This window comes from Hylobates moloch, unplaced genomic scaffold (genome assembly GCF_009828535.3).
Source record: "Hylobates moloch isolate HMO894 unplaced genomic scaffold, HMol_V3 SCAFFOLD_2, whole genome shotgun sequence".
Lineage (NCBI taxonomy): Eukaryota > Metazoa > Chordata > Mammalia > Primates > Hylobatidae > Hylobates > Hylobates moloch.
In genome coordinates this window covers 105,201,024-105,225,280 of record NW_026652277.1, presented here as the reverse complement: position 1 = coordinate 105,225,280, position 24,257 = coordinate 105,201,024, and the positions used below count along the sequence as shown (strand labels likewise).

Genomic DNA, 24,257 nt, shown 5'->3' with positions numbered 1-24,257 from the left:
TAGAATTTTCCTTTCTTTCATCACCTGAGTTGCTATACCAGGGACACAATTAGTAGTTTAGTTTTGGCATTTTCAACCTTCTGGCATATTTGTTTTGAATTTGGCATAGGCCATCCAGTAGCAGATTTTATGGCCTGCCTTCCTCTAAATTGAACTATGATCAGTATTCTCTAAATTGCACTATAATCAGTATTAGTATATTCAGTTTCTCAGCTAGCTTGGAAATGATATTATATGATAGTTTCAGAATTTCTTTGATGAAAATATTTAACACCCACAGTCATTTATTGCATTTCCATTTTGGTGATTATGCTTCACTACTGGTTTTTCTCTGTACCTGATAGCATTCTTTTCCCATGACATCTAGCTGTTTTGTACGTGGGACCTAGGATTTTGTTGGCCAGCATTTGAAACTTTAATTATTCTAATTTGGTTTTTTTCAATTACAAAACGGAAGTAGTTTTTTTATAGTTCCTCTTCCCTTGTGAATTGGCTGTTAAATAACTAATGTTTTTTTATTTAGAATTCACATTAGTGATTCAGGAAAACATTTGCAATAAGCTTTAGACAATATATCAAAAAGCTTTTCCACTTACACTGAAAAGTAATTTCTTTTTTTTCTTTCTTTTTTTTTTTTTTTCCCGTGACGGAGTCTTGCCCTGTTGCCCAGGCTGGAATGCAGTGGCGCGATCTTGGCTCACTGCAACCTCTGCCTCCCGGGTTCAAATGATTCTCCTGCCTCAGCCTCCCAAGTAGCTGGGATTATAGGCACGCACCACCACGCCCAGCTAATTTTTTTGTATTTTTGCTAGAGACGGGGTTTCACCATGTTGGCCAGGCTGGTCTCAAACTCCTGACCTTGTGATCCGCCCACCTTGGCCTCCCAAAATGCTGGGATTACAGGTGTGAGCCACCACACCCAGGCAAAAAGTAATTTCTTAAGGTAAAAGTTAACAGGTATTAAATCTGAATCATGGATATGAGGGTGTCATCATTTACTTTTACCTATTTAAATAATACTTTTAAAGGTAGCTTATCAGGCTTCCTTTTAGATTTAAATTATTTGAATAGACATTAATATCTAACAGTATCTCTAAGCATATTAACCACTTTTTTTTTGCTATAGAAGGTTTTATTAATAGAACTTGACTCATTGCATATTGCCTATTAATATGGCTTTTGTAACCATAGCCATTCTTATGAAATGTAAAGGCAGCCTCTTATAAGAGATAAATGTCGTGCCAATAAAATATGGATTAGCCTGTATCCTAGCACTGACATTAAAAAAGTTTACATAGGCCAGGCGCAGTGGTTCATACCTGCAATCCTAGCACTTTGGGAGGCTGAGGTGGGTGGATTGCCTGAGCTCAAAAGTTTGAGACCAGCCTGGGCAACATGGCAAAACCCCATCTCTACTTAAAAAAAAAAAAAAAAAAAATACAAATAATTAGCTGGGCATGGTGATGAATGCTTGTAATCCCAGCTACTCAGGAGGGTGAGGGACGAGAATCACTTGAACCCAGGAGGTGGAGGTTGCAGTGAGCTGAGATCACACCACCGCACTCCAGCCTGGGCAACAGATCGAGACTCTGTCTAAAAAAAAAAAAAAAAAAAAAAAAAGTTACATAATAACACAAATAGTATAAAAATTTCTTTAAGTTCAAAATGGCCTCCAAAGGTTCTATTTCAATATTTCTACCTTGCCCCTTTCTAACAGGATTTAAGGTAATTACAGTGATAGGCATTTAATAAAAGAAAAATAGAAAGTCAGGGGTTAATGTATCACTAGGTAATATTACATAATAGTTTTGACCCTGAGCTTCCCCATATCAGTAGGCAAAAAAAAATTTTTTTAAATAGGACAAGATCAAAGCACCAATTCAGTGAGTGATAATGTTTACTTGCTCTCATTTTTAAAAACATGGAATTAGTATCCCTCAAGAGACAATGTTTTTCCTAACTTTAGAGTCTCCAATTTCTCAACTTTAAGTAAATAATTCAAGACTAAATTCTCGTCATATGTAGGGATGTTTATGCAGTTGAAGTTTTTATTTTGTGAAAAATTGCGTTCAAGATTTCATCATTGTTTAAGTTACGTTTCTTTTTCCAGGGAATGCTACTGTTATTGCTAGTATGAATTTTGTCCCTTAATAACATTTATATGTAAGAAATAGTTTTTAAATTATAAGTGTAAGAAAATCTGATTCCAGCCATCACTTTTAAGAGTCAGTGTAAGTCATTGTTAAGAATTTCCCACCTACTAAATCACGCAAAGTTCTCAAGGCTCTTATGTGCCTCCTAGGGCAGTCCTAGAGGACTGTTGTCGTCATTGCACACTGGTTTCTTACATGTTTAGTATCCAATCTATGTGATGCCTGGAGGCATGCAGCTCTTCTTGTGTGACAGCCGTTAGCTGGTGGTCCTTGCCCTGTCCACAGGCCTAGAGACAAGATCGCTATGTAGACACACTGTGAACCATTTCCCATTGTGGGCCTGCACCACCCCAGGGGCTTCCTAGCTTCTGCTCCTCCTGGAAGTCTTCCCCATCTCCTCCCCGTTCCAGGTAATTCTCCTTTCTCTATCCTGGCAGTTTCTACACCTGGCCATTGCTCCCTGCTGTCCCTTCCCAACACTGCTTGCTTTTCTACTTTCTCTGCTTGTTTGAGACAACACTACAGTGTGTCATTGTCCTCTTAGTCTTCCTCTTAGAATGAGTTTTGAAATACCTAGCAAGAACCAAGTACAGATTAACAGCTCAGTAAATATCTGACACCATTGAAATGTGCAAAAAATACTTTTATCAGCATGAGAAATGTTAACATTTATTAGGTGCTAGTGTGTAGTGCTCTACAAGGAGTTAATAATTATCATCCGTGAATAAAGATGTAAGATATAATGAATGTGGTTATATATATATACATAGAGTAAAAGTAGGAGATTCTAAATATGAAAAGATGAATGGAAGGTGAAATACAGTTTATATTCTACTAATAATGTATTAAGAAGGAGAAATTTGATAACTCATGAATTAGCTCAAGTTAGTTATTTTTTTACCTACCACATTTTGGCTTTATTGTTAACTGTTTACAGTATTGATATTTTCAATTTTAATTACATAAACTCATTTGAATGTCTTTAATTTTTCATTTCATGTTCGGAATCAACTAGCAGCTAAGAAATTTCTGATCAAGGCATGAAACAGCATTAAACAATGAAGTTGTTTGTTCAAATTGTAATCATGAATATTTTTACATGTTCTTTTCTAAACTAGGTAAAAATTCAGTGCATTTTAAGATGACATAAATATATGAAAAAAGGGTCTGTGGTTTCTAGGGTTTGCTAACCATCCTTAGCAGTTATTCTCAGTATTTCTAAGACAAGCATGGCTAGAAGTGGGGTTAGAGCCCCACGTCAAGGAGTTAAAGTGTGCCCATGTAGCTAATGGTATTCTAGGATCAAATTTAAAGGGATAAGAAAGGCTTAGCCTACTACTTTTAATTTTCGTGCTTAGTTCTTTATATTTGGGCAGATCAGCCCAAGAGCTTACTGTAATTATCTCGGTTAAATTCAAAATAAAATGTTACGCTATTTGGCAGGCCCAACATCTAGAAATAGTGAAAAGGGAATGTTAATTTTTTTAAGGAAGTCTAAGACATTTAGTTTATTCCCTAATGGAAACACAACTAGTTTTTGTGTTTTCTTTTAAGAGAAAAATTGTGTTTCCATCCTCAAAAACTTTACTAAGCCATGCTGCCTTATTATCAAGCCCAAATTTAAAATTGCCTTTTTATCTCTGTGTCTAAATTTAGCATTAAAATGAAGATATCTTCAAAATGCATACTTTCCAAGGGTTAAAAAGGTTCATGGTAACTGTATAGACTTATATTGTGCATTTATAGGTATATTGGGAAGTGCTTATTAAAGCTTTTCTCTTTGATAGTGTCAGTTGATTTTCACTAATGTTTGTTTTATAACTACATATTGTGGAAATACTAAGAATATTCACGTTTTAAGGGCTTTTTGTTTTAATTCTATTTTTTAAGAAAGAGAAGATTCTGGTGAAGTTTTTTCTAAAGTAGTTATATCATAATGCATGATAGATTTTTAAATGTTTGATTATTTGAGTTTAAAGTCCTAGATTTAAAAACAAAGAAACTTCACCCTGAAGAAAGGCTTTATGGAAAAAAAGAAACTAAACTCTTGTGAAAATAAGGACATTTTACATATGTTTGCTTATAACTTGTGTGCACATGTATGTATGTGTGTGAGATAGAATAAAAAAACACTTGTGAATATATATTTATGTTTTTAACATCTGTATACTGGACTGTTAAGCAGTTGTCAATGGCTGGGTCATTCAAAAGTCAAGAAGTCTGCAGTTTACTATCTTTTGGGGACCCTCTTTGTTTTCCTATACTTTATCAAAATCTTCTTTGTTTTCTAACTGACATTGTATGTATTATTCTGGACTTACTAATAGGACTACATAAATATCACCTTTTTATGATGTGTCAGGTATCCTAAGACTACCCCTCTCCCCGATTCAGTGATTCACTCAGATGACTCACAGAACTCAGCACAGTCTTACTTGTGGCTATGATTTATTACAATGAAGGGATACAAAGCAAAATCAGCAGAGGGAAAAGGCACATATGGGGTAAAGTCCAGAGGAAACCAGGCTTTCCAAACTCCCAAATTTTCCCAGTGGAGTCACACAAGGTGCACATACTTCCAGCAGCAAATTATGAGAATACATGTGAAATGTCCACTGGCAAAAGTTCATTAGATACCCTATGTCCAAAGTTTTTGTTGAGAGTTGGTCATATAGGTACCCTCTGCTTAGAGTGTCCTAAATCCCAAACTCCCAGAAGGAAAGCGGAAGTTCAGCCTAAGCTGTACTGTTTGCATCCACAGTGTAGGCACAGTGACCGCTTTTATCAGTTAAGTTGGTGGAAACATTCCCAAAAATCTAAGTTAATAGATGCCATCCGGTGGCCAACCTTGCAAGCAGGATGTTTTAAATATAACAGTATCAGACCTGCTATGTTAACTCTTTTCTAGGGGAAAGAAAAAGGTAATTTTAACTTTATTTAGCAGTATTTATTTATTTAAGTCTGTCATTCCAGTGATATAAATCATCTATGAAAGGTGAAACATTTTTACCTTGAGAGATGTTTAATGCCCTGTCCCATTTGTTGGTAGTATCTAGTGGGTATAAGCCAATGTGTCCTCCAGCAATAAAATCATTTTTTCCTATCCAAATACTGCTGTCCGGATGTTTTGATAATAACATTGTAAGAGCTTAGAAGCCTTATTTTTTCATAGTTTATTCACCAATTTTTATTGCTTTCATGAGACTTTAATAGCTTTCTGGAAATAATATGATAGTAAAGTTATCATTGATGTTTCAGCCTGCAAGTGAGTTACAATTTGTAAATATTTGTAGTCCATATGTATAACTTCAGTACTACTTGAACTATAATGTTAATATTTTAATGTCATTTATTAACATTATATTTTGGAGGCTGGAAAATGATTGAAACTACATTGGGAACACAGATTCCTAGAGCTGGAAGAGTAAGCCTGAGCCCTTAATAAACTATCAGCTCCACCCTAGTCCTTGGCTGAGTATGGAACTAAACCAGCTAAGACAGGTGATGCAAAATAAAACTCCAGAAGAGGTGCTCAACAGTTTTTAGGATCTTAAGTTTAGAGTATAATTATACTAACTATCCAAAAGCTGTCTTTTTTACCAAGATCATCTATTTTATTGGTCTTTACACAGTAAGCTGTTTAGAGAACCGTTTAAAAATCTTTGATTAAAATAAATGCTAAATCATCCTTTAGCTGTTTCTTTGCCAGATCGAGCCATCCTACTTTATTCAACCTTTTTCAGCGAAGTTACAGGATAATAATATGGCATTTTGGAAAAAAAAAAAAAAAAAACAGAAGAAATGCCAGTTTAGTCTTGCCAAAGAGGTATTCTTACCCTGGGGATCTGTGGATTTAGATGGAAAGAAAAAATTATACTTTATTTTCCCTAACCTCTCTCAGAAATTGAGTATTTTCCTCCATTACTATATCACAAATTAATTTTTGGCTATTTGGTTATTTCAGAGTAATTCTTTTTTCGTAACCCTGTGTATTTTATTTTATGAATTTAGAAACATTTTGAGAAGGGATCTATATGCTTCACCAAGGGCCTATGGCAAAAAAGAAAAGTTACACTCTGTAATGTACCCAACTTGGAAAATTTTAAATGAGAATTCTCAGAATGTGCTTTTTTTTGCTTTCTTTCCGTATTAGAGATAACAGTGACCTGTTATATACTTCATTTAATGTACTATTGTACTTTTAGGTTTATGTACAAGTTAATAAAGAAGCAGCAGATGATAAAAGTGTAGCAAAAGCAGCACAGGAGTTCTTCCAACGATTGGAACTGGGTGATGTGCAAGCACTTTCACTGTGGCAAAAATTTCGGGACTTGAGCATTGAAGAGTACATTCGGGTTTACAAGGTATTGGTTGACCCTCCCTTCTGCTTTCCCATGATGCGGTGCGGCTCTCGGCTGTTACCTGCATAGTAAAGTTGCATGTTAAGCTTGTGTTTTAAAAATAGATTTGTAGGTGAATTTAAAATTAAGACTCAAATTTTGTTTTTTGGGCTGAAAGAACTGCAAAATAATCCTGAAGCAGTGTCAGGTGATATTCTCATACTTTATTTTTATCTGGCTTTTCTGTTCTAGCATTCCTTCACTTTTTCGTATTTATTTTTTGTTCTTTCACTTCCTTAGGCCGGTATGTAATGGTTAATAAACTGATTCAGGCCGGGCTCTGTGGCTCACGCCTGTACTCCTAGCACTTTGGGAGGGCGAGGCGAGTGGATCACGAGGTCAGGAGATCGAGACCACGGTGAAACCCCGTCTCTACTAAAAATACAAAAAATTAGCCGGGCGTGGTGGCGGGCACCTGTAGTCCCAGCTACTCGGGAGGCTGAGACAGGAGAATGGCGTGAACCCGGGAGGCGGAGCTTGCAGTGAGCCAAGATCGCGCCACTGCACTCCAGCCTGGGCGACAGAGCGAGACTCCATCTTTAAATAAATAAATAAATAAATAAATAAATAAACAAACCGATTCGTTTAATAAACATTTGGTGGGTAGGGGATAATATACAACAGCGAATAGAAGAGGAATACCCTTGCTCTCGCAGACCTTACATTCTAGCCTAGAGACAGAGCACAAACTAAACAAAGCAAGAAACAACTATGTTTTTATTAGATGGTGCTAGATGCTAGCTGGGGAGATCAGGTATGGAGTGTTTAGGTGGAATGACAGTTTTGTAAAGAAGCCCATGTGACTGAAGTAAGTAAGCAAGATGAACGACAGGAGAAGGTTGAAGAGCTAGTAGCATATGGGGCATAATTCTAGGATTTCTCTAGGGCTGTCCAGTGCTTTTTGTGGTGATGGGAATCTTCTGTATCTGTGGCCGTCTCCTTCAGTAGCCACCAACCACATGTGGCTTGAAGGGTGAATAGTGTGACAGAAGAGCTAAATTCTCAATTTTGCTTAATTCCAGTTTAACAGTTTAGATTGTCACTTGGGCCTAGTGATTACTGTATTGCACAGCACAGTACCATTGTGAAGACTTGACCGGTATAGTGGAAACTATTAGGAGGTTTGAGGAGAGGAGTGATTTTTTTTTTTTTTTTAAACAAAAATAAAGAGGTCCTCGCCATCTTGCCCAGGCTGGGCTTGAACTCCTGGGCACAAGTGATCCTCCTGCCTCAGCCTCCCAAAGTGCAGGGATTATGGGCATGAGCCACCACACTCAGCCCTTGATTTAATTTTTATTGTGTTCATGTGTGTGACAGGTGGTAGAGCATCCTTAATTTTGCCTTAGGGTAAGAATAGGAGATTTAATTAACATTTCTTTGTCTTTTTGTTTCTGAACTCTTTTAGCGTCTGGGAGTATATTTTGATGAATATTCAGGAGAATCATTTTATCGTGAAAAATCTGAAGAGGTCTTAAAGTTGCTGGAGAGTAAAGGACTCCTACTGAAAACAATGTATGATCAGGTTACTATTCTTTGGTAAAATTATTTGTTCTTTGAAATTGTTATTGATGTATCCTTTGAGTAAGGACAACAGAATGCAATGTGCAGCTTTCTTGGGATTTTTTATAGTGCTTTTTCCTGTTCAGAGTACTTTCTCACATTCTGTATTTTCCTGCCATAGCAAAAGCTGTTAAGGTTTGGAGAAAGGATGTTACTTGTTTTTTATAAGGCTGGGAACTGAAGCACAGAAAATACAAGTGACCTACCTAAGGTCATATAACCTGATAATGGTATAACTGAAAAAAAGGGAGTATAATCTTATTGTCTTCTGATTCAGTTTTACCTTCTAAAAGAAATCCCTGCCTTTTCAAAAAATATTTAAGGCAGTGTGTGAAAATAAGTATTCTATAACAGGCTTATAAATGAGGAAAATGGTGAAAACAGGAAGTAGGGGCAGGAAAAGTCATATGAAATCGAGATGATGTTAGCATATCCCTCCTGGAATTCTGTTTCCTTGCTTATATCAGAGTTTTTTCTTTAAAAAAAAGTTGTAATTGATGAATGACATATTGCATATATTTATGGTGCACAACATGATTTGATATATGCACACTGTGAAGTGTTTAAATCAAGTTAATTAACATATCCATCACCTTACATACTTACCTATGATGAGAACATTTAAAATCTACCCTGTTAGCAGTTTTCAAGTGTACTATGCATTATTGTTAATTATACTCACAATGCTGTACAATAGATCTCCAGAACTTACTCCTCCTGTTTACCTAAAACTTTGTAGCCTTTAACCAACATCTCCCCATTCCCTGCACTTGGTAACCTCCATTCTACTTCTCTGCTTCTATGATTATAATTTTTTAGATTCCACATGTGAGACTATACATTATTTGTTTTCTGTGCATTGTTTATTTCACTGAACATAATGTCCTTTCAGTTTATCCATGTTGTCACAAATGACAGGATTTCCTTTTTTTTTTAAGGCTGAATATTACCTGTTGTATATTTTAAAGTCCACTCATCTGTTAAGGTTGATTCACATCTTGGCTATTGTGAATAATGTCACAATAACCATGGTAGGGCAGATTTCACTTGGACATACTGATTTCATTTTCTTTGGATGTATACGCAGATGTGAGTTTGCTGGATCATATATATGGAGGTTCTGTTGTCAGTTTTTTGAGGAACCTCCACATTGTTTTCCATAATGGCTATACTAACATTCCCACCAACAGTATACAAGGGTTCCCTTTTATCCACATCATTGCCAACATTTATCTTTTTTTTTTTTTTTTTGATAAAAGCCATCTTAACAAGTGTGAAGAAATATCTTATTGTGGATTGTGGTTTTAATTTTGCATTTCCCTGATGATTAGTGATGTTCAGCACCTTTTCATATACTTGTTAGCCTTTTGTAGGCCTTCTTTTGAGAAATGTCTATACGGGTCTTTGGCCCACTTTTTTTTTTTTTTTTTATGTTACTGGGCAAATGTACAGGATGTGCAGATTTGTTACATAGGTAAATGTGTGCCATGGTTATTTGCTGCACCTATCAACCCATCACCTAAGTATTAAGCCCAGCGTCCATTACCTATTTTTCCTGATGCTCTCCCGCCTCCTCACCCCCCAACAGGCCCCAGTCTGTGTTCTTTGCTTCCTTGTGTCTCTGTGTTCACATTGTTCAGCTCCCACTTATAAGTGAGAACACGTGGTATTTAGTTTTCTGTTCCTGCATTAGTTTACTGAGGATAATGGCTTCTTTGGCCCACTTTTTAGCTGGGTTTTTTTGGTGGTGGTGGTGGTGGTTTGGTTTAGTTTTTTTGTTGTTATTTTTCCATTGAGTTGAGTTCCTTATATATTTTCACATTAACCTCTTACCAGATACATGTTTTCCACATATTTTCTTTCATCTTCTAGGTTGTCTCTTCACTCTGTTGATTGTTTTCTTTGCTGTGCAGAAGTTTTTTTAGTTTTATGCAATCCCATCGGTGTATTTTTGCTTTTGTTGCCTATGCTTTGAGGACTAGCTCCAAGAAATCTTTGCTAAGACTTCAGTGTTTTCCTCTAATAGTTTTACAGCTCAGGTCTTAGATTTGTCTTTAATCCACTTTGAGTTGACTTTTGTACATGGTGAGAGATAGGGATCTAGTTTTATTCTTCTGCATATGGATATGCAGTTTTCTCAGTGTCATTTAGTGAAGAGACTGTCCTTTTCTTTTTATTTTTTTGAGACGGGGTCTCACCCTATCACCAGGCTGGAGTGCTGTGTTGTGATGTTGGCTCAGTGCAACCTCTGCCTCTCAGGTTCAAGCGATTCTCCTGCCTCAGCCTCCCAAGTAGCTGGGATTACAAGTGCACACCACCATACCCAGCTAATTTTTGTATTTTCAGTAGAGACGGGGTTTCACCATGTTGGCCAGGATGGTCTCAATCTCCTGACCTCCTGATCTACCCACCTTGGCCTCCCAAAGTGCTAGGATTACAGGCGTGAGCCACCGCGCCTGGCCGAGACTGTCCCTTTCTTATTGTGTTATTTTGGCACCTTTGTCAAAAATTAGTTGACCTGGCTGGGCACGGTGGCTCACACCTGTAATCCCAGCACTTTGGGATGCTGAGGCGGGCGGATCACCTAAGGTTGGGAGTTCGAGACCAGCCTGACCAACATGGAGAAACCCCATCTCTACTAAAAATACAAAAATTAGCTGGGTATGGTGGGGCATGCCTGTAATCCCAGCTACTTGGGAGGCTCAGACAGGAGAATCACTTGAACCCGGGAGGCAGAGGTCGTGGTGAGCCAAGATTGAGCCATTGCACTCCAGCCTGGGCAATAAGAGCAAAATTTCATCTCAAAAACAACAAAAAAAAATCAGTTGACCATAAATGTGTGAATTTGTATCTAGGCTCTCTATTCTATTCCATTGGTCTCTATGTTTTTGTCTAGTATGATGCTGTTTTGATTACTATAGTTTGTAGTAGATGTTGGGATTAGGTAGTGCGATGCCTCTAGCTTTGTTTTTTTTTTTTTTTTTAAGACAGGGTCTGGCTTTGTCATCCAGGCCGTAGTGCATTGGTGCTTTCTTGGCTCACTACAACCTCCACCTCCAGGTTCAAGCTATTCTCCTGCCTTAGCCTCCCAAGTAGCTGGGATTACAGGCATGTGCCACCACACCCAGCTAATTTTTGTATTTCTTAGTAGAGATGGAGTTTCACCATGTTGCCCAGGCTGGTCTTGAACTCTTGGCTTCAAGTGATCCACCTGCCTTGGCCCCCCAAAGTGCTGGGATTATAGACGTGAGCCACCACAGCTAGCCCAGCTTTATTCTTTTTGCTCAATATTGCTTTGGGTATTTGGGGTTTTTTTGTGGTTCCATATGCATTTTATGATTTTTTCTATTTCTCTGAAAAATGTCATTGGAATTTTGATAGGGATTGCATTGAATCTGTAGATTGCTTTTGGTAGTGTGGACATTTTTAAAATATTGATTTTCCAATCCATTAATACAGGATATCTTTCCATTTATCTGTGTTTTGATTTCTTTCATCAGTGTTATATAGTTTTCAGTGTACAGATATTTTACCTCCTTGGTTAAATTTATTCCTATTTTAATTTTGTTGATGTTATTATAAATGGGATTTTTTTTTTATTTCTTTTTCAGATAGTTTGTTGTTGTATATAGAAATGCTACTGATATTTGGCTGGGCGCGGTGGCTCACGCCTGTAATCCCAGCACTTTGGGAGGCCAAGGGGGGCAGATCACATGAGGTCAGGAGTTCGAGACCAGCCCGGCCAACATAGTGAAAACCCGTCTCTACTAAAAACACTAAAATTAGCTGGACGTGGTGGCGCACGCCTAATTCCAGCTACTTGAGAGGCTGAAGCAGGAGAATTGCTTGAACCCAGGAGGCGGAGGTTGCAATGACCTGAGATTGTGCCACTGCACCACTCCAGCCTGGGCAACAAAGTGAGACTCTGTCTCAAAAAAGAAAAAAGGCTACTGATTTTCATATGTTGATTTTCTATACTGCAACTTTACGAAATTCATTTATTAGTTCTAACAGTTTTTTGGCGGAATCTTCAGGGTTTTCTATTTATAAGATCATATTCAGAGTTTTCTATTTATAAGATCATATTGAGAAAAAAAGATTATGTTGCCTGCAGAGACAATGTAACTTCTTTTCCAATTTGGATGCCTTTTATTTTTGTTTCTTGCCTAATTGTTTTCTAATTTAGCTTTTAGCTTCCTGTCAGCTAAACAGAGAAATAGCAGTGAAAGAAGCCCAGACCTCTATAATGTAGAGGCAAACCAATTGCTTAAGAGACATGTCACTTTTCATAGTACCAAAGCAAACTTTCTCCTGTCATAAGGAAGATGTGAAACATAGTTAATAGCATCCTCAGTAATGTCCTTAAGGAAAATTTTTAGATTGTCATATACAGATTCCAAATTTTGGTCATACAGGAAAGACAAAAATCTGTAGTTTTAATACTTGGGTACTTTGTGGCATGTTAAAAATTATCCCGATATTGAATGTTATAATACTGTGAATTAGAAGGAGAATGTGTGACATTTCATAGTTACGATGCAGCTGCATCTCATTTTTCAACTGGGTATATTAAAGATTTTATCTCTGAGTACCTTATCTGGAGCTACAGATTTAAAAGCTAAGATAACCAAATATTAATTACATCATACCCATTCATAAGAGATTCTTGGTCATATTCTTGTTTTTTTCCATTGTTGATTAAAGCTTGAATTGGCACTGCTCATTGCAACGTGGGTAATAAAAATAGCTTCTGGTTTGCTAATGTTTTAGATATTAAAATTTTAACGGTCTGAATTTATTATGTTGCTTCAGTTACCTTTTTGCATTTCTAGAAAAGGAACGGCTGTAGTAGATCTCTCTGGGAATGGCGACCCCTCCTCAATTTGTACTGTAATGCGAAGTGATGGGACTTCTCTCTATGCAACCAGGTTTGTAGCCTCTGTGAGGGTCAACATTTTGTTCTAAATCTGTTGCTTTCAGATGAAACACTATTTACAATTAATTATGCATTATCGGACTCCACAGCTAATGACATTATTCTGTAAACTGTAAAACTAAAGTGCTTCATAATCAACTAAAAGTATTTTACAATGGCACGTTGGCAGGAAATGTATACTAAAAGATGACCATATTAGCTCGGGTTTCCTTATGCTGTGAAGAACATCTTACATGCACATAAATACCAGACCTCATTGGGATTTGGTAAAGCAGGCTGAGGGAGAAAGCAGCCGTGTCACATTTTTATTTCCATCCATCTCTGTGACTGACCTTTGTGGAAGGGCCAATCTGTGTTCATCAGTAAGAGGTGGGTTTATCAAGCACCCTTATTTCTGGGACAAAGCTAATAGGAAAGAGAAGCACTGCTGGCGAAAGTGTCTCCCAGGCCAGAATTTTCTATTAGGTCACAAATCACTTTTGTAACATAAAGTCATGATACTTTGTTGTTTTATATTAACTACCATAATTTGTTCCAAACAACTTTAAGCAACCAATGAAGTCTTTTAAGTTCCCCTTAGGAAATTCATCTCTTACCTTCTATTACTTTTCGACATTTCTCTTTACCAATTCTATGCAATTGGGATTAGGAAGTGAGAAGAGCTTATATATCTAAGAGGTACATTATTTTTCTAGATAAGCAAATATATATATTAGAAAAGTTTTTTGTATCAACTAATTATTGCTAGATAGATTAAATAAATAAACCATTGCACAGTGGTTATAAGAAGTATCCATTGAGAACAGAGGCTCTGTAACTATCCTGGTCTGGTGTCTTTTTTGGGTTATCATTAGGTGTCAGTTTTTCAATGCCTGTATTTTTCTTTGGAAAAAGAAACATCCTGTCAGAAAAGGGGCCCTATGACATGAAGTCTCTACAACTATCCTGATTTGGTGTTTTTTTCAGGCTGTCATTAGATGTAGACTTTTCTGTGTATTTACCTTACCACCTGTACTTTCTCTTTTTCTTTGAAAATAATTGTCTTTTTGCCACTTATTGAAATGTTTGATTTTTCACTTTGCTTTAATGTCAGTTGCTTCTGCCTTCTAGTGGGTTTCTTATAGAATACCTTTATGTGGGGGATGTAAATGAAAGTTGTTATAGCAGGCAAAAGTGCAGGAGAATACTGAAAAGAGCAGAGTGTGAGGCTTGAGACCTGGGACTGTCATTTAACTCTCTGGGCCATGATTCTCTACTTTGTAAATGAGAGATCTGGACTAAATGACCTGGCACTTCTTCTGGCTTTGAAATTCAGTTTCTACAAACTCAACCTAGAAATTTTTCTTATTCTTTTTTGTTTTTTCATTGAATCAAAAAGTTTGCGTTTGTTTTGTCCTTGTCTCAAACCAAAAAAAAATAACAAGTGTCTATTTGTGACATCATTTTTGTGATAATCTGCTATACAAGTGTTTCTCAACATTTTTAAAATTATAATCCCTCCAAGCAAGCTTTTCAGCCATATTTTTCCTAATTGCCAATCCTCATGAAATTTTATCCCACAGATATTCTGTATCTCTGTATATATTGTATGCATATCTGTGGTTTATGCATGAAGAATAAGATTTTTTGTTGGCCAGCTGTAGTGGCTCACTCCTGTAATCTTAGAACTTTGGGAAGCCAAAGCAAGAGGATCACTTGAGGCCAGAAGTGTGAAACCAGCCTGGGCAATATAATGAGACCCATCTCAACAAAAAATATGCAATGGCTCTTGCCTGTATTCTCAGCACTTTGGGAGGACGAGGAGGGTAGATCACCTGAGGCCAGGATTTCGAAACCAGCCTGGCCAACATGATGATACCCCATTTCTACTAAAAACACAAAAATTAGCCAGTTTTTGCCTCCATTGAGAATGCATGCTCTGTGTAATGTCAGGATCATGAGATAGGTACTAATGACATTTTGATGATCCCTAACATTTCAAAAGATGGAGGAATTTTTTCAATCTTTTTAGTATCATATATAATCAAAAATAGCTCTAATTTTAAACTTTAATATTTCATAATCCTTGACTTGAAATTTCGGTTTATGAAATTTTATGGTTTTTCATTATTTCATATGCAAACTCTAGATATTTGTATCTAATCAGAGATAAAAGAGATAGAAATTCTGTCAAAAGACTTTATGGCCTTTTTTTTTTGAGACGGAGTCTTGCTCTGTCGCTCAGTCTGGAGTGCAGTGGTACGATCTCGGCTCACTGTAAACTCTGCCTCCTAGGTTCAAGCAATTCTCCTGCCTCAGCCTCCTGAATAGCTGGGATTACAGGCGTGCGCCACCACTCCCAGCTAATTTTTGTATTTTTAGTAGAGACGGGGTTTCACCATGTTTGTCAGGCTGGTCTCAAACTCCTGACCTCGTGAACCGCCCGCCTCAGCCTCCCAAAGTGCCAGGATTACAGGCGTGAGCCGCTGCACCTGGCCAACTTTATGGTCTTTTAAATGCATTAGAAGGTATTCCCCCTGACTGACCCAAGACTTTGAAAGTCCTTAGTAATACTAATAGAGTATCTAGACAATACCTGTTTACTACATCATCTATATCTTAAATATGTTCATTAAGAGAATATATTGCAGAGAAGTAGCAGGTGATTCTTTTTAGTAGAGACTTAATCATAAAACATTTATCTACAAGACACTTCACCCAGAGCTGTTTTAGTTGTTATTACTACTTGTTGTAGAACTTTTATATATTAATTTTATTTATTTATATTTATTTTAGGTTTTGCTTTTCCCAGTGTTTTTATTGTTGTTTTTCCCAAACCTATTTTTATCATTTTATATCAAAACATGATATTTGGATTATCTAAGTGTAGATGGAATTCCTCAGGCTGTGGGATAATTTAAGTTCTTAATTAGAAAATGCTCATTGCTATTAAATAGGTAAGACCAATTATTACCCAGATCTGCTTAGTAACTCTTGGTTTTTGGCCACTTTGTTTCAGAGATCTTGCAGCTGCTATAGATCGAATGGACAAGTATAATTTTGATACAATGATATATGTGGTAAGTAATCAGCACAAAAAGTTATGATCTCTAACTCATGAATACTACAGAGTTAGAAATTAGATGCCATGTTGAAAAACTATGGAAAACTACAGAGAGAAGTCAACATTAAGTATGTTTAAAGTGGGCAACTTCTAAAAGTTTAAACACTTACAAATGAAAAAGTTTACATTGCTTCATAGCAAGAAAAAATTACCTGAATCCAGTAAAATGGTTATGTGAAATTAATATATCCAGGTCACTATAATGCCAAGTTTTTTTGTTTTTTATTTTTCAATTCTGATTTGGGCTCAACAGTTGTTTTAAATAACTTTTATTTGAAAGTAATAACTTTTATTTGAAGTAATTTAAGAAGTTTTAAAATAGTACAGTGTTTCCCCCCAAAGATAGTACATAACCATAGATTGATAGTACTTTAATCAATATCAGGAAATTAACATTGATAGAGACCTTACTGAAATTTCGCCAGCTTTTACATGTACTCTCCTGTAGATGTTTGTGTGGGTATGGTTTTATGAGACTTTATCACATGTATAGATTCATGTAACCATCACCACATTCAGAATATAGAAGTGTTCCATCACAAAACAGACTCCCTCGTGGTCAGCCACTTAATAATCACACCTTCACCCAATCCTAACCCCTGGCAGCCAGTGCTCTGTTCTTCAGCCAATTTTGTCACTCTAAGAATGTTGTATAAATGGAATTATACAATATGTAACCTTTGAAATTGGCTTTTTTCACTCAGTATAATGAATGCCCTGGAGAACTATCCAGGTGTCCTGTGTGTCAGTAGTTGGTTCCTTTTATTGCTGAGTGGTATTCTAGTATCTTTTCCCCTTTCCTTATCATGTGAAACCTTCCTTTCCACTTAGAAGAAAGTTACCATCAAATATTTATTTAGAGTTTAGCTTTGGTCTCAGAGACCAGGGTCATAATAGCTGGGAGGGCAGAAATTTAAATAGAATACTCAGAAGATTGAAGCTCACATTTCCTACTGACTCGGTGGAGTGCTATGGCTCTTATTTCCCTCCCTTGTAGAGCACTCCACTTAGACACTCTTCCTGTGGCATCCTCTTTGTGTTTAGTTAAAACATATCAATTGACAATGACTTTAGTCTGTCAAACCTCAAATATCTCAATTTGATTCAAGTCCAACCTATTTTTATACATTAATTTGTCAGAAATCTTTTATTTTATATATATGTTCTTCCCAAGACAGATAAAGGACAAAAAAAGCATTTTCAGCAAGTATTCCAAATGCTGAAGATCATGGGATATGACTGGGCGGAAAGGTAATGTCTGCATGGTTCTTAATTGTCTGTGCACTGTCGGCTAAGCCTGAAAATGTACCTAGTGGTTAAAGTTTTTCATTCAAATGTCAATTCTTTGTTTCAAGATACTGGTTTGGAAAAGTAGATTTGATTTTTGTATTACGTCTTGGTTATAATAATTTCCACCTTATAAACATTAAATAACTGTATTTTTATTAGTTATCTGCTCTCAGTGGCTTAGTTTTCAAAATTCTTAATCCACATCTCCTTTTTCTCCTAAAGACAACTAGTAGTTTAATCACATGCTGGTAATTATAAAGTGAAGCTGTGCTTAACGTCCTTTGTAGCATACAAATCACATCAATTTCATTTTATTAATTTTTAAAAACTCTGCTCTGATGGTTAAAGTTCAAACCACTCTCTGAAAGGTATTATATGCTTTCAGCAGCAGCTCTTGTTTAGCTTTCAGTTAACTAGATGCTCACTCTTGTAGGTGCCAGCACGTGCCCTTTGGAGTAGTACAGGGAATGAAGACTCGAAGAGGAGATGTCACTTTCCTGGAAGATGTTTTAAATGAGATTCAATTAAGGATGCTACAGAACATGGCTTCAATTAAGAGTGAATTCAGTTTTTTGTTATTAAAGTCATAACTTACATGCCACTTTTATGTTATTCTGGACTTTGGGCAGTGTGATTTATTATGTCTGTCCCTCCATTGAAGTGTCACTAACTTTGTCAGAAATACCTTTCACTAATTAGAGGTGCCAGAATTTTTATATTTGCTACACAGGAATTGGTCTCTTCAATAATCTGAATTGCTGTAACCTTGGTCCTCTTTTCATGAACAGCTTGAGCATTGTCATTCTGTTGTCTGGGTGGTTACATGAAGTTTCTATGTTACAATTTGGGTACAAGTCACAAGTCCTTATGACTTTAACTAACTTCACCCTTGGAAAACTAAGTATCAGATATATATATATATACACACACACACACACACATATATACACACATACACATGTATATATATATAATCAGAAATCCGAATTTATTTTTCCTACAAGTATCTTTTGAATAAATAAATTTGGATTTCTTTCCCTTTAATGTAGGCAGGGGAAATGTCATTATCAAAGGTAAAATAGCCTAAATTAGGAAAGTAAATTACTCATTCTGAATCTGTTCTTGATTGTCAGCATACATTTTTGGCAGATGTTACCTTCACTTGGATCCATGATTGGCAGTGTCATGTAGACTAAAGATAGCTGCCTTTGTCTGTTTCAGCAACTAAAGAACTCAAGAACCCACAAGAGACTGCAGAGAGGGTTGGGCTCGCAGCACTCATTATTCAGGTCTGTTAAGACTCCTATCTGTAAGGCCCTTTTGTTTGGTACTAGAGCAAATCCCAGCAGTGAAGATTTCCTCTGTTGTTTTAGGACTTCAAAGGTTTACTCTTATCTGACTACAAGTTCAGCTGGGATCGTGTTTTCCAGAGTCGTGGGGACACAGGAGTCTTCCTACAGTACACACACGCCCGCCTCCACAGGTGAGAAGAGGCTGCAGGGAAACCTTGTGCTGCACTGTCCTTCCCTAGGCTAGGTCCTGTGATTCTAAGACCAGAGGCCATGTTTTCTGGGCTTTTCCAATATCTTCTATTCAGATCTGACTAGAGTAGACCTTCTTTTAGGAAAAAAAAATTTATTGAGCACCTATGTTAGAAATACATTTATGTGTATTATCTTAGTCCTCAGAATAACCCTGTCAAAGAATATACTGTTACCTCCATTGTGTATGGATAAAGAAATAGATTTAGGAAAAATTATCAGATTAAACAATGTTGGCATCAAATCTAGGGCTATATTAAGGAGACCAAAATTGTGTATTATAAGGTGATGTTCATCACTTGCAGCTCTGTGCCCTTGTATGACTTTTTAATCTTTTGATGTTTTTAACTTTAAACTGCTGATAAGTTTGGAAGAGACTTTTGGATGTGGGTACCTGAATGACTTCAACACTGCTTGTTTACAAGAGCCACAGTCTGTTTCAATTCTTCAGCATCTTCTCAGGTATGATGTTTTCCAGGGATCATCAAGTGTGCTTCTGCTTATCAAAATGGCTATTAGCATTTTTGCTGCCCAGTAGAGTCAACAGTCCATTAGCTGCCTTCTGCCTCTAGACTTTTCCCAAAGGTATGCCTTAAAAAGTGATTATTTGCATTTTGAGGACAGAGGGCATAGATTAAGCCAGTGCTCAAGGAGGACAGTCTTTGGGTTTTCAGAATATTATCACTGATGAATAGCGCACATGTCTAGCTGCCTGTAGCTCACATAAAGCCTTATAAAAGCATAACCTTTTAGTTTGAGAAAGAGCATCTTCTTGCCCTCTGTGACAAGTGAAGGAAAATACCTGCCTTTGTGCAGCTTCCCAGAGACCGTAAGTCATTCATTTGCCTCTTGGTTTCGATTCACAATCTCAAATACATATATGTATCTGGTGCTCCCATGCTAGGCAAGACACCCACACATTTTAGCTCTGACGGGCATTGTTGGTGAAGCCAAACATGCCAGAGATTAGTCTCTAGAAGGGATGTGGATGGTTATGAACAAGGCGGTTTTCTTTCCCATATAGTAGTCAGTGGTTCTTTCCTGGGATCAGAAAAATTTACTCACATGTACAATAGGGAATGTAAGGAAAAATAAGCCAACTAGGTTTTCTTAGCATTGAGGGTAGACTTTGCTAATTTATATTTTATATTCTTAAACATGGCTGGAGGCTTTTTACATTCACCAGCCATGATTTAAGTTTTTGCTGTGGACTAGGTCTAGGAAATAGCAAGATGATTTAGAAAGTCCCTGCCATCAAAGAATTTGGAAGAAAAATGTTCCTTTGCCTTCAAATGTACACATGCTTTTTTCATATCCTTCTACTCTTTTTTTTTTTTTTTTTTGAGACAGAGTCTCGCTCTGTTGCCCAGGCTAGAGTACAGTGGCTGGATCCTGGCTCACTGAAACCTTCGCCTCCCGGGTTCAAGTGATTCTTCTGCCTCAGCCTCTCAGGTAGCTGGGACTACAGGCACGTGCCACCACACCTGGCTAATTTTTGTATTTTTAGTAGAGAATGGGGTTTCATCATATTAGCCAGGCTGGTCTCAAACTCCTGACCTCATGATCCACCCACCTCAGTCTCCCAAAGTGCTGGGATTACAGATGTGAGACACTGCGCCTGGCCATACCTTCTACTCTTAATCGTGTCGAGTCAACCTTATATTCACAATCTTTTAATGTCTAATGTCTTAGTGTAACGTGTACAGTCTTTTCCTGTTCACTGTTCCTGTCATCTTTTAGGTTCGATGAGGTGCTTTATAAATCATCTCAGGACCTTCAACCCAGGCATATCGTCAGTTACCTTCTAACTTTAAGGTACTTTATAATCTTCCTGTTTTCAGGTGTTAATGGCATTTGAGACCTTTCTTTCATCTAAAGGTTTCCTATAAACAAATTCCTTGGCCTAAAATTTGATGTGCTTTTAGTTACAGGAATTATTGCTTCATCTATATAAATTAGCAGTTAATGTTCCTTCATTCATTCGGTGATACAAGGTACTGTCACTATAGACTGGAGAATGGGAACTGACAACTACACAGTTACAGCACAGTGCATGTGTTACGTCAGAGTGAACATAAGAGATGGTGTTAGGGCAACCAGCCCAGCCTTGAGCGATCAGAGAGGGCTTCTCAGAGGAAAGGAGATATTAATCAGAAGGAATGTGGCTGGGAAGAAAAAAAAAGCCCAGAGTTGAGCAAGAACGTAATCATACATTTTAAAGGATCCATAAGCATTGTACTGGGAGGGCTGGTGAATGAAGCATGTATAAACCTGTTTGCCATGTACTGAGGCATTTAAACTTATTTTTGGGGTGGTGGGGTCCATACAGGGATTTTAAGCAGAGGCACAGAAAAATAAGCTAGAAAACTTAATTTTTCTAATCTTTAATGACAATTTCATGGTGTCTATTTTAGCAGCTTGAAATCAAAATTGAGTCCACCCTTGTATAGCAGCAGCTGTATCTTCTGTAAAGCTATTTAATAAAGGAAATGTTGCTTTTACTCAACATTTATTGAAATCAGACACTTATCAGGACTGTTTTCTTGATTATACTTTTTAGCTTGTCTTCTCTAGATTTATGTAAGGATTTTTTTCTTCCTTTAAATGACACTTAAGACATATAGAGGTGAAGAAGCTACAAAGTCTTTTTTTTTTTTTTTTTTTTTTTTTTTTTTTTGAGATGGCATCTCGCTCTGTTGTCCAGGCTGGAGTGTGATCTCGGCTCACTGCAACCTCCACCTGCTGGATTCAAGCGATTCTCCTGCCTCAGCCTCCCTAGTAGCTGGGATTACAGGCACGCACCATCATGCCCAGCTAATATACAAAGTCTTATGTCATTTTATCATTAAAACTGATGTCTTAAGTATCATTTCTCCGGCACATTGTAATACTTGCTGCCATATCTAAATTTAAAAAGATGCTTTAAAGAAGAGTGGCCAGTGTGGGGGGAGAGTGGATAGATAACTAGTGTCTACCCACCTCACTGTACAGAGGGAAAGGCCATGCTGTGTTATACATTGGATTGTAGGCTGCCTAAATGAGGAAAAATGATTAGAAAAGGATTCTTTATATTTGTAAAATTAACAATGAAATCATAATTTTTTTTTTTTTTTTTTGAGACAGAGTCTCGCACTCTTGCCCAGGCTGGAGTGCAGTGGCGTGATCTCAGCTCACTGCAAGCTCCGCCTCCTGGGTTTACGCCATTCTCCTGCCTCAGCCTCCCAAGTAGCTGGGACTACAGGCGCCCGCCACCACGCCCAGCTAATTTTTGTATTTTTAATAGAGACGGGGTTTCACCGTGTTAGCCAGGACGGTCTTGATCTCCTGACCTTGTGATCCATCCGCCTCGGCCTCCCAAAGTGCTGGGATTACAGGCGTGAGCCACTGTGCCCTGCGAAATCATAATCTTAAGAATTGCCCACCTCTTAGTAGTAGAATAGGGCCAAGATCTAAAGCTTGAGTTTTGAAGTCCAGTTTCAACTTTACAATTTTGAATACATCCTTTAATGGTTCTGGGCTTTATTAAGTTGAAGGAGTAAGATTAGTTATCAAGCTCATATCTTACAACACAAAATTACTGCTGGTACTATCGTGATTTCTCTCTTCCTGTTTCAGTCATCTTGCAGCTGTGGCACACAAAACACTACAAATAAAAGATAGTCCTCCTGAAGTGGCTGGGGTACGTTATGTTGAATGTTTTCTGTATAATCCCTAGCTCCTGAGACTAATATTACTAAGTGAGTCTTGTAAATTTTTCTAAAATAGCATTGTTGTTCAACTGTAGTAGTGTACTTCCTTAGCTCATTAGGCTGTAACAATCAATGTTTATATACTTCCCAACATACTTGACTATGAAGCACATTTTCCTACATGAAATATTATAGTGATAAGTTCCCCTTATCCGAAGCCATACTGTATAATACTATCACTCCCACTCCATGACACTTTATGTACACGTCTTATTGTAAGGGGTGCTAGGAATTTATCTTCTCTTGCCTATAGTAACTCTAGGGCACTTGGACATATTATTCCTGCTTTAAACTAGAAAGAATAACCTTTAAAACCATTCTCATGTATTGAATACATTCCTGTTACTGAATATTTTAAATCATTCTTTGATTTATTTTGTAGGCCAGACTTCATCTTTTCAAAGCTGTCCGTTCTGTCCTAGCCAATGGAATGAGACTTCTTGGAATAACACCTGTATGTAGGATGTAATTTCCATTAAAATGGCTTTTAAAATGTCAAATGAATTCTAGTTATCTATTCTGGGATGACTTGCTGTTCAGAATAAATTTATTTTTTTTTTTTTTGAGATAGAGTTTCGCTCGTTGCCCAGGCTGGAGTGCAATGGTGTGATGTTGGCTCAGTGCAGCCTCCGCCTCCCGGGTTCAAGCAATTCTCCTGCCTCAGCCTCCTGAGTAGCTGGGATTACAGGAACGTGCCATCACGCCTAGCTAATTTTGTATTTTTAGTAGCGACAGGGTTTCTCTATGTTGGTCAGGCTGGTCTCGAACTCCCGACCTCAGGTTATCTGCCCGCCTTGGCCTCCCTAAGTGTTGGGATTACAGGCATGAACCACCACACCCAACCAAAGTTAAACTATTACTGTGTCAGAATCTATATTAAATGCGACTTGTCAAGTTATTCAGTCTTTATCCTTGAATAAATAAGTTATCTGAATTCTCTCATGGTCAGTAGGTATTTAAATAGACATTGAGTTTTTTTAAACCCAAAGCATTGTGGTCTAATGGGGCTAAAGGATTTGAGTTTAATCTTTGGCTTGAAGTTTCTTACCATGTTATTCTTCCAGAAACTATTCTTATAACTGAAATGATTTAATGTTTTCATGAAATAAAAGAATTGGTGGGGGGAAAACGTTATCAATTTTCTTGTTAATTGTGGCTAGTTTGGAATAAACATAGGGAGATCAAAAATAAGCATCATTCTGTCAATATAGCTGACAGCTACTCCTAGAGACAATAGACCTTGTGCTTCCCTTTGAGTTAATATATACAGGGCAGGGCGTGGTGGCTCACGCCTATAATCCCAGCACTCTGGGAGGCCGCGGCGGGCAGATCACGAGGGCAGGAGATCGAGACCATCCTGGCTAACACGGTGAAACCCCCGTCTCTATTAAAAATACAAAAAAAGTAGCCGGGCGTGGTGGCGGGCACCTGTAGTCCCAGGTACTTGGGAGGCTAAGGCAGGAGAATGGCATGAACCCGGGAGGTGGAGCTTGCAGTGAGTCGAGATTGCGCCACTGCACTCCAG

The 24,257-nt window shown here is 37.5% G+C and overlaps 1 protein-coding gene across 4 annotated transcripts in view; it reads left to right on the top strand.

Moving 5' to 3' along the window:
- Positions 1-23,993, top strand: part of RARS2 (arginyl-tRNA synthetase 2, mitochondrial) — a 78,311-nt gene extending 54,318 nt beyond the window's left edge. For 2 of the 4 annotated variants that reach the window (XM_032154964.2, XM_058435388.1), the window contains exons 5-17: positions 6,359-6,517; positions 7,959-8,065; positions 12,946-13,041; positions 16,048-16,108; positions 17,327-17,403; positions 17,876-18,000; positions 18,664-18,731; positions 18,816-18,925; positions 19,350-19,445; positions 20,724-20,798; positions 22,599-22,662; positions 23,115-23,186; positions 23,304-23,991. In XM_032154964.2, the coding sequence (XP_032010855.2) occupies positions 6,359-6,517; positions 7,959-8,065; positions 12,946-13,041; positions 16,048-16,108; positions 17,327-17,403; positions 17,876-18,000; positions 18,664-18,731; positions 18,816-18,925; positions 19,350-19,445; positions 20,724-20,798; positions 22,599-22,662; positions 23,115-23,186; positions 23,304-23,342 (1,149 nt within the window). In that variant the 3' untranslated portion in view covers positions 23,343-23,991. Of the gene's footprint in view, positions 1-6,358; positions 6,518-7,958; positions 8,066-12,945; positions 13,042-16,047; positions 16,109-17,326; positions 17,404-17,875; positions 18,001-18,663; positions 18,732-18,815; positions 18,926-19,349; positions 19,446-20,723; positions 20,799-22,598; positions 22,663-23,114; positions 23,233-23,303 lie in introns of those variants that run through there. The other 2 variants (XM_058435387.1, XM_032154926.2) reach the window with 2 other exon arrangements.
- Positions 23,994-24,257: the final 264 nt, after the last annotated feature.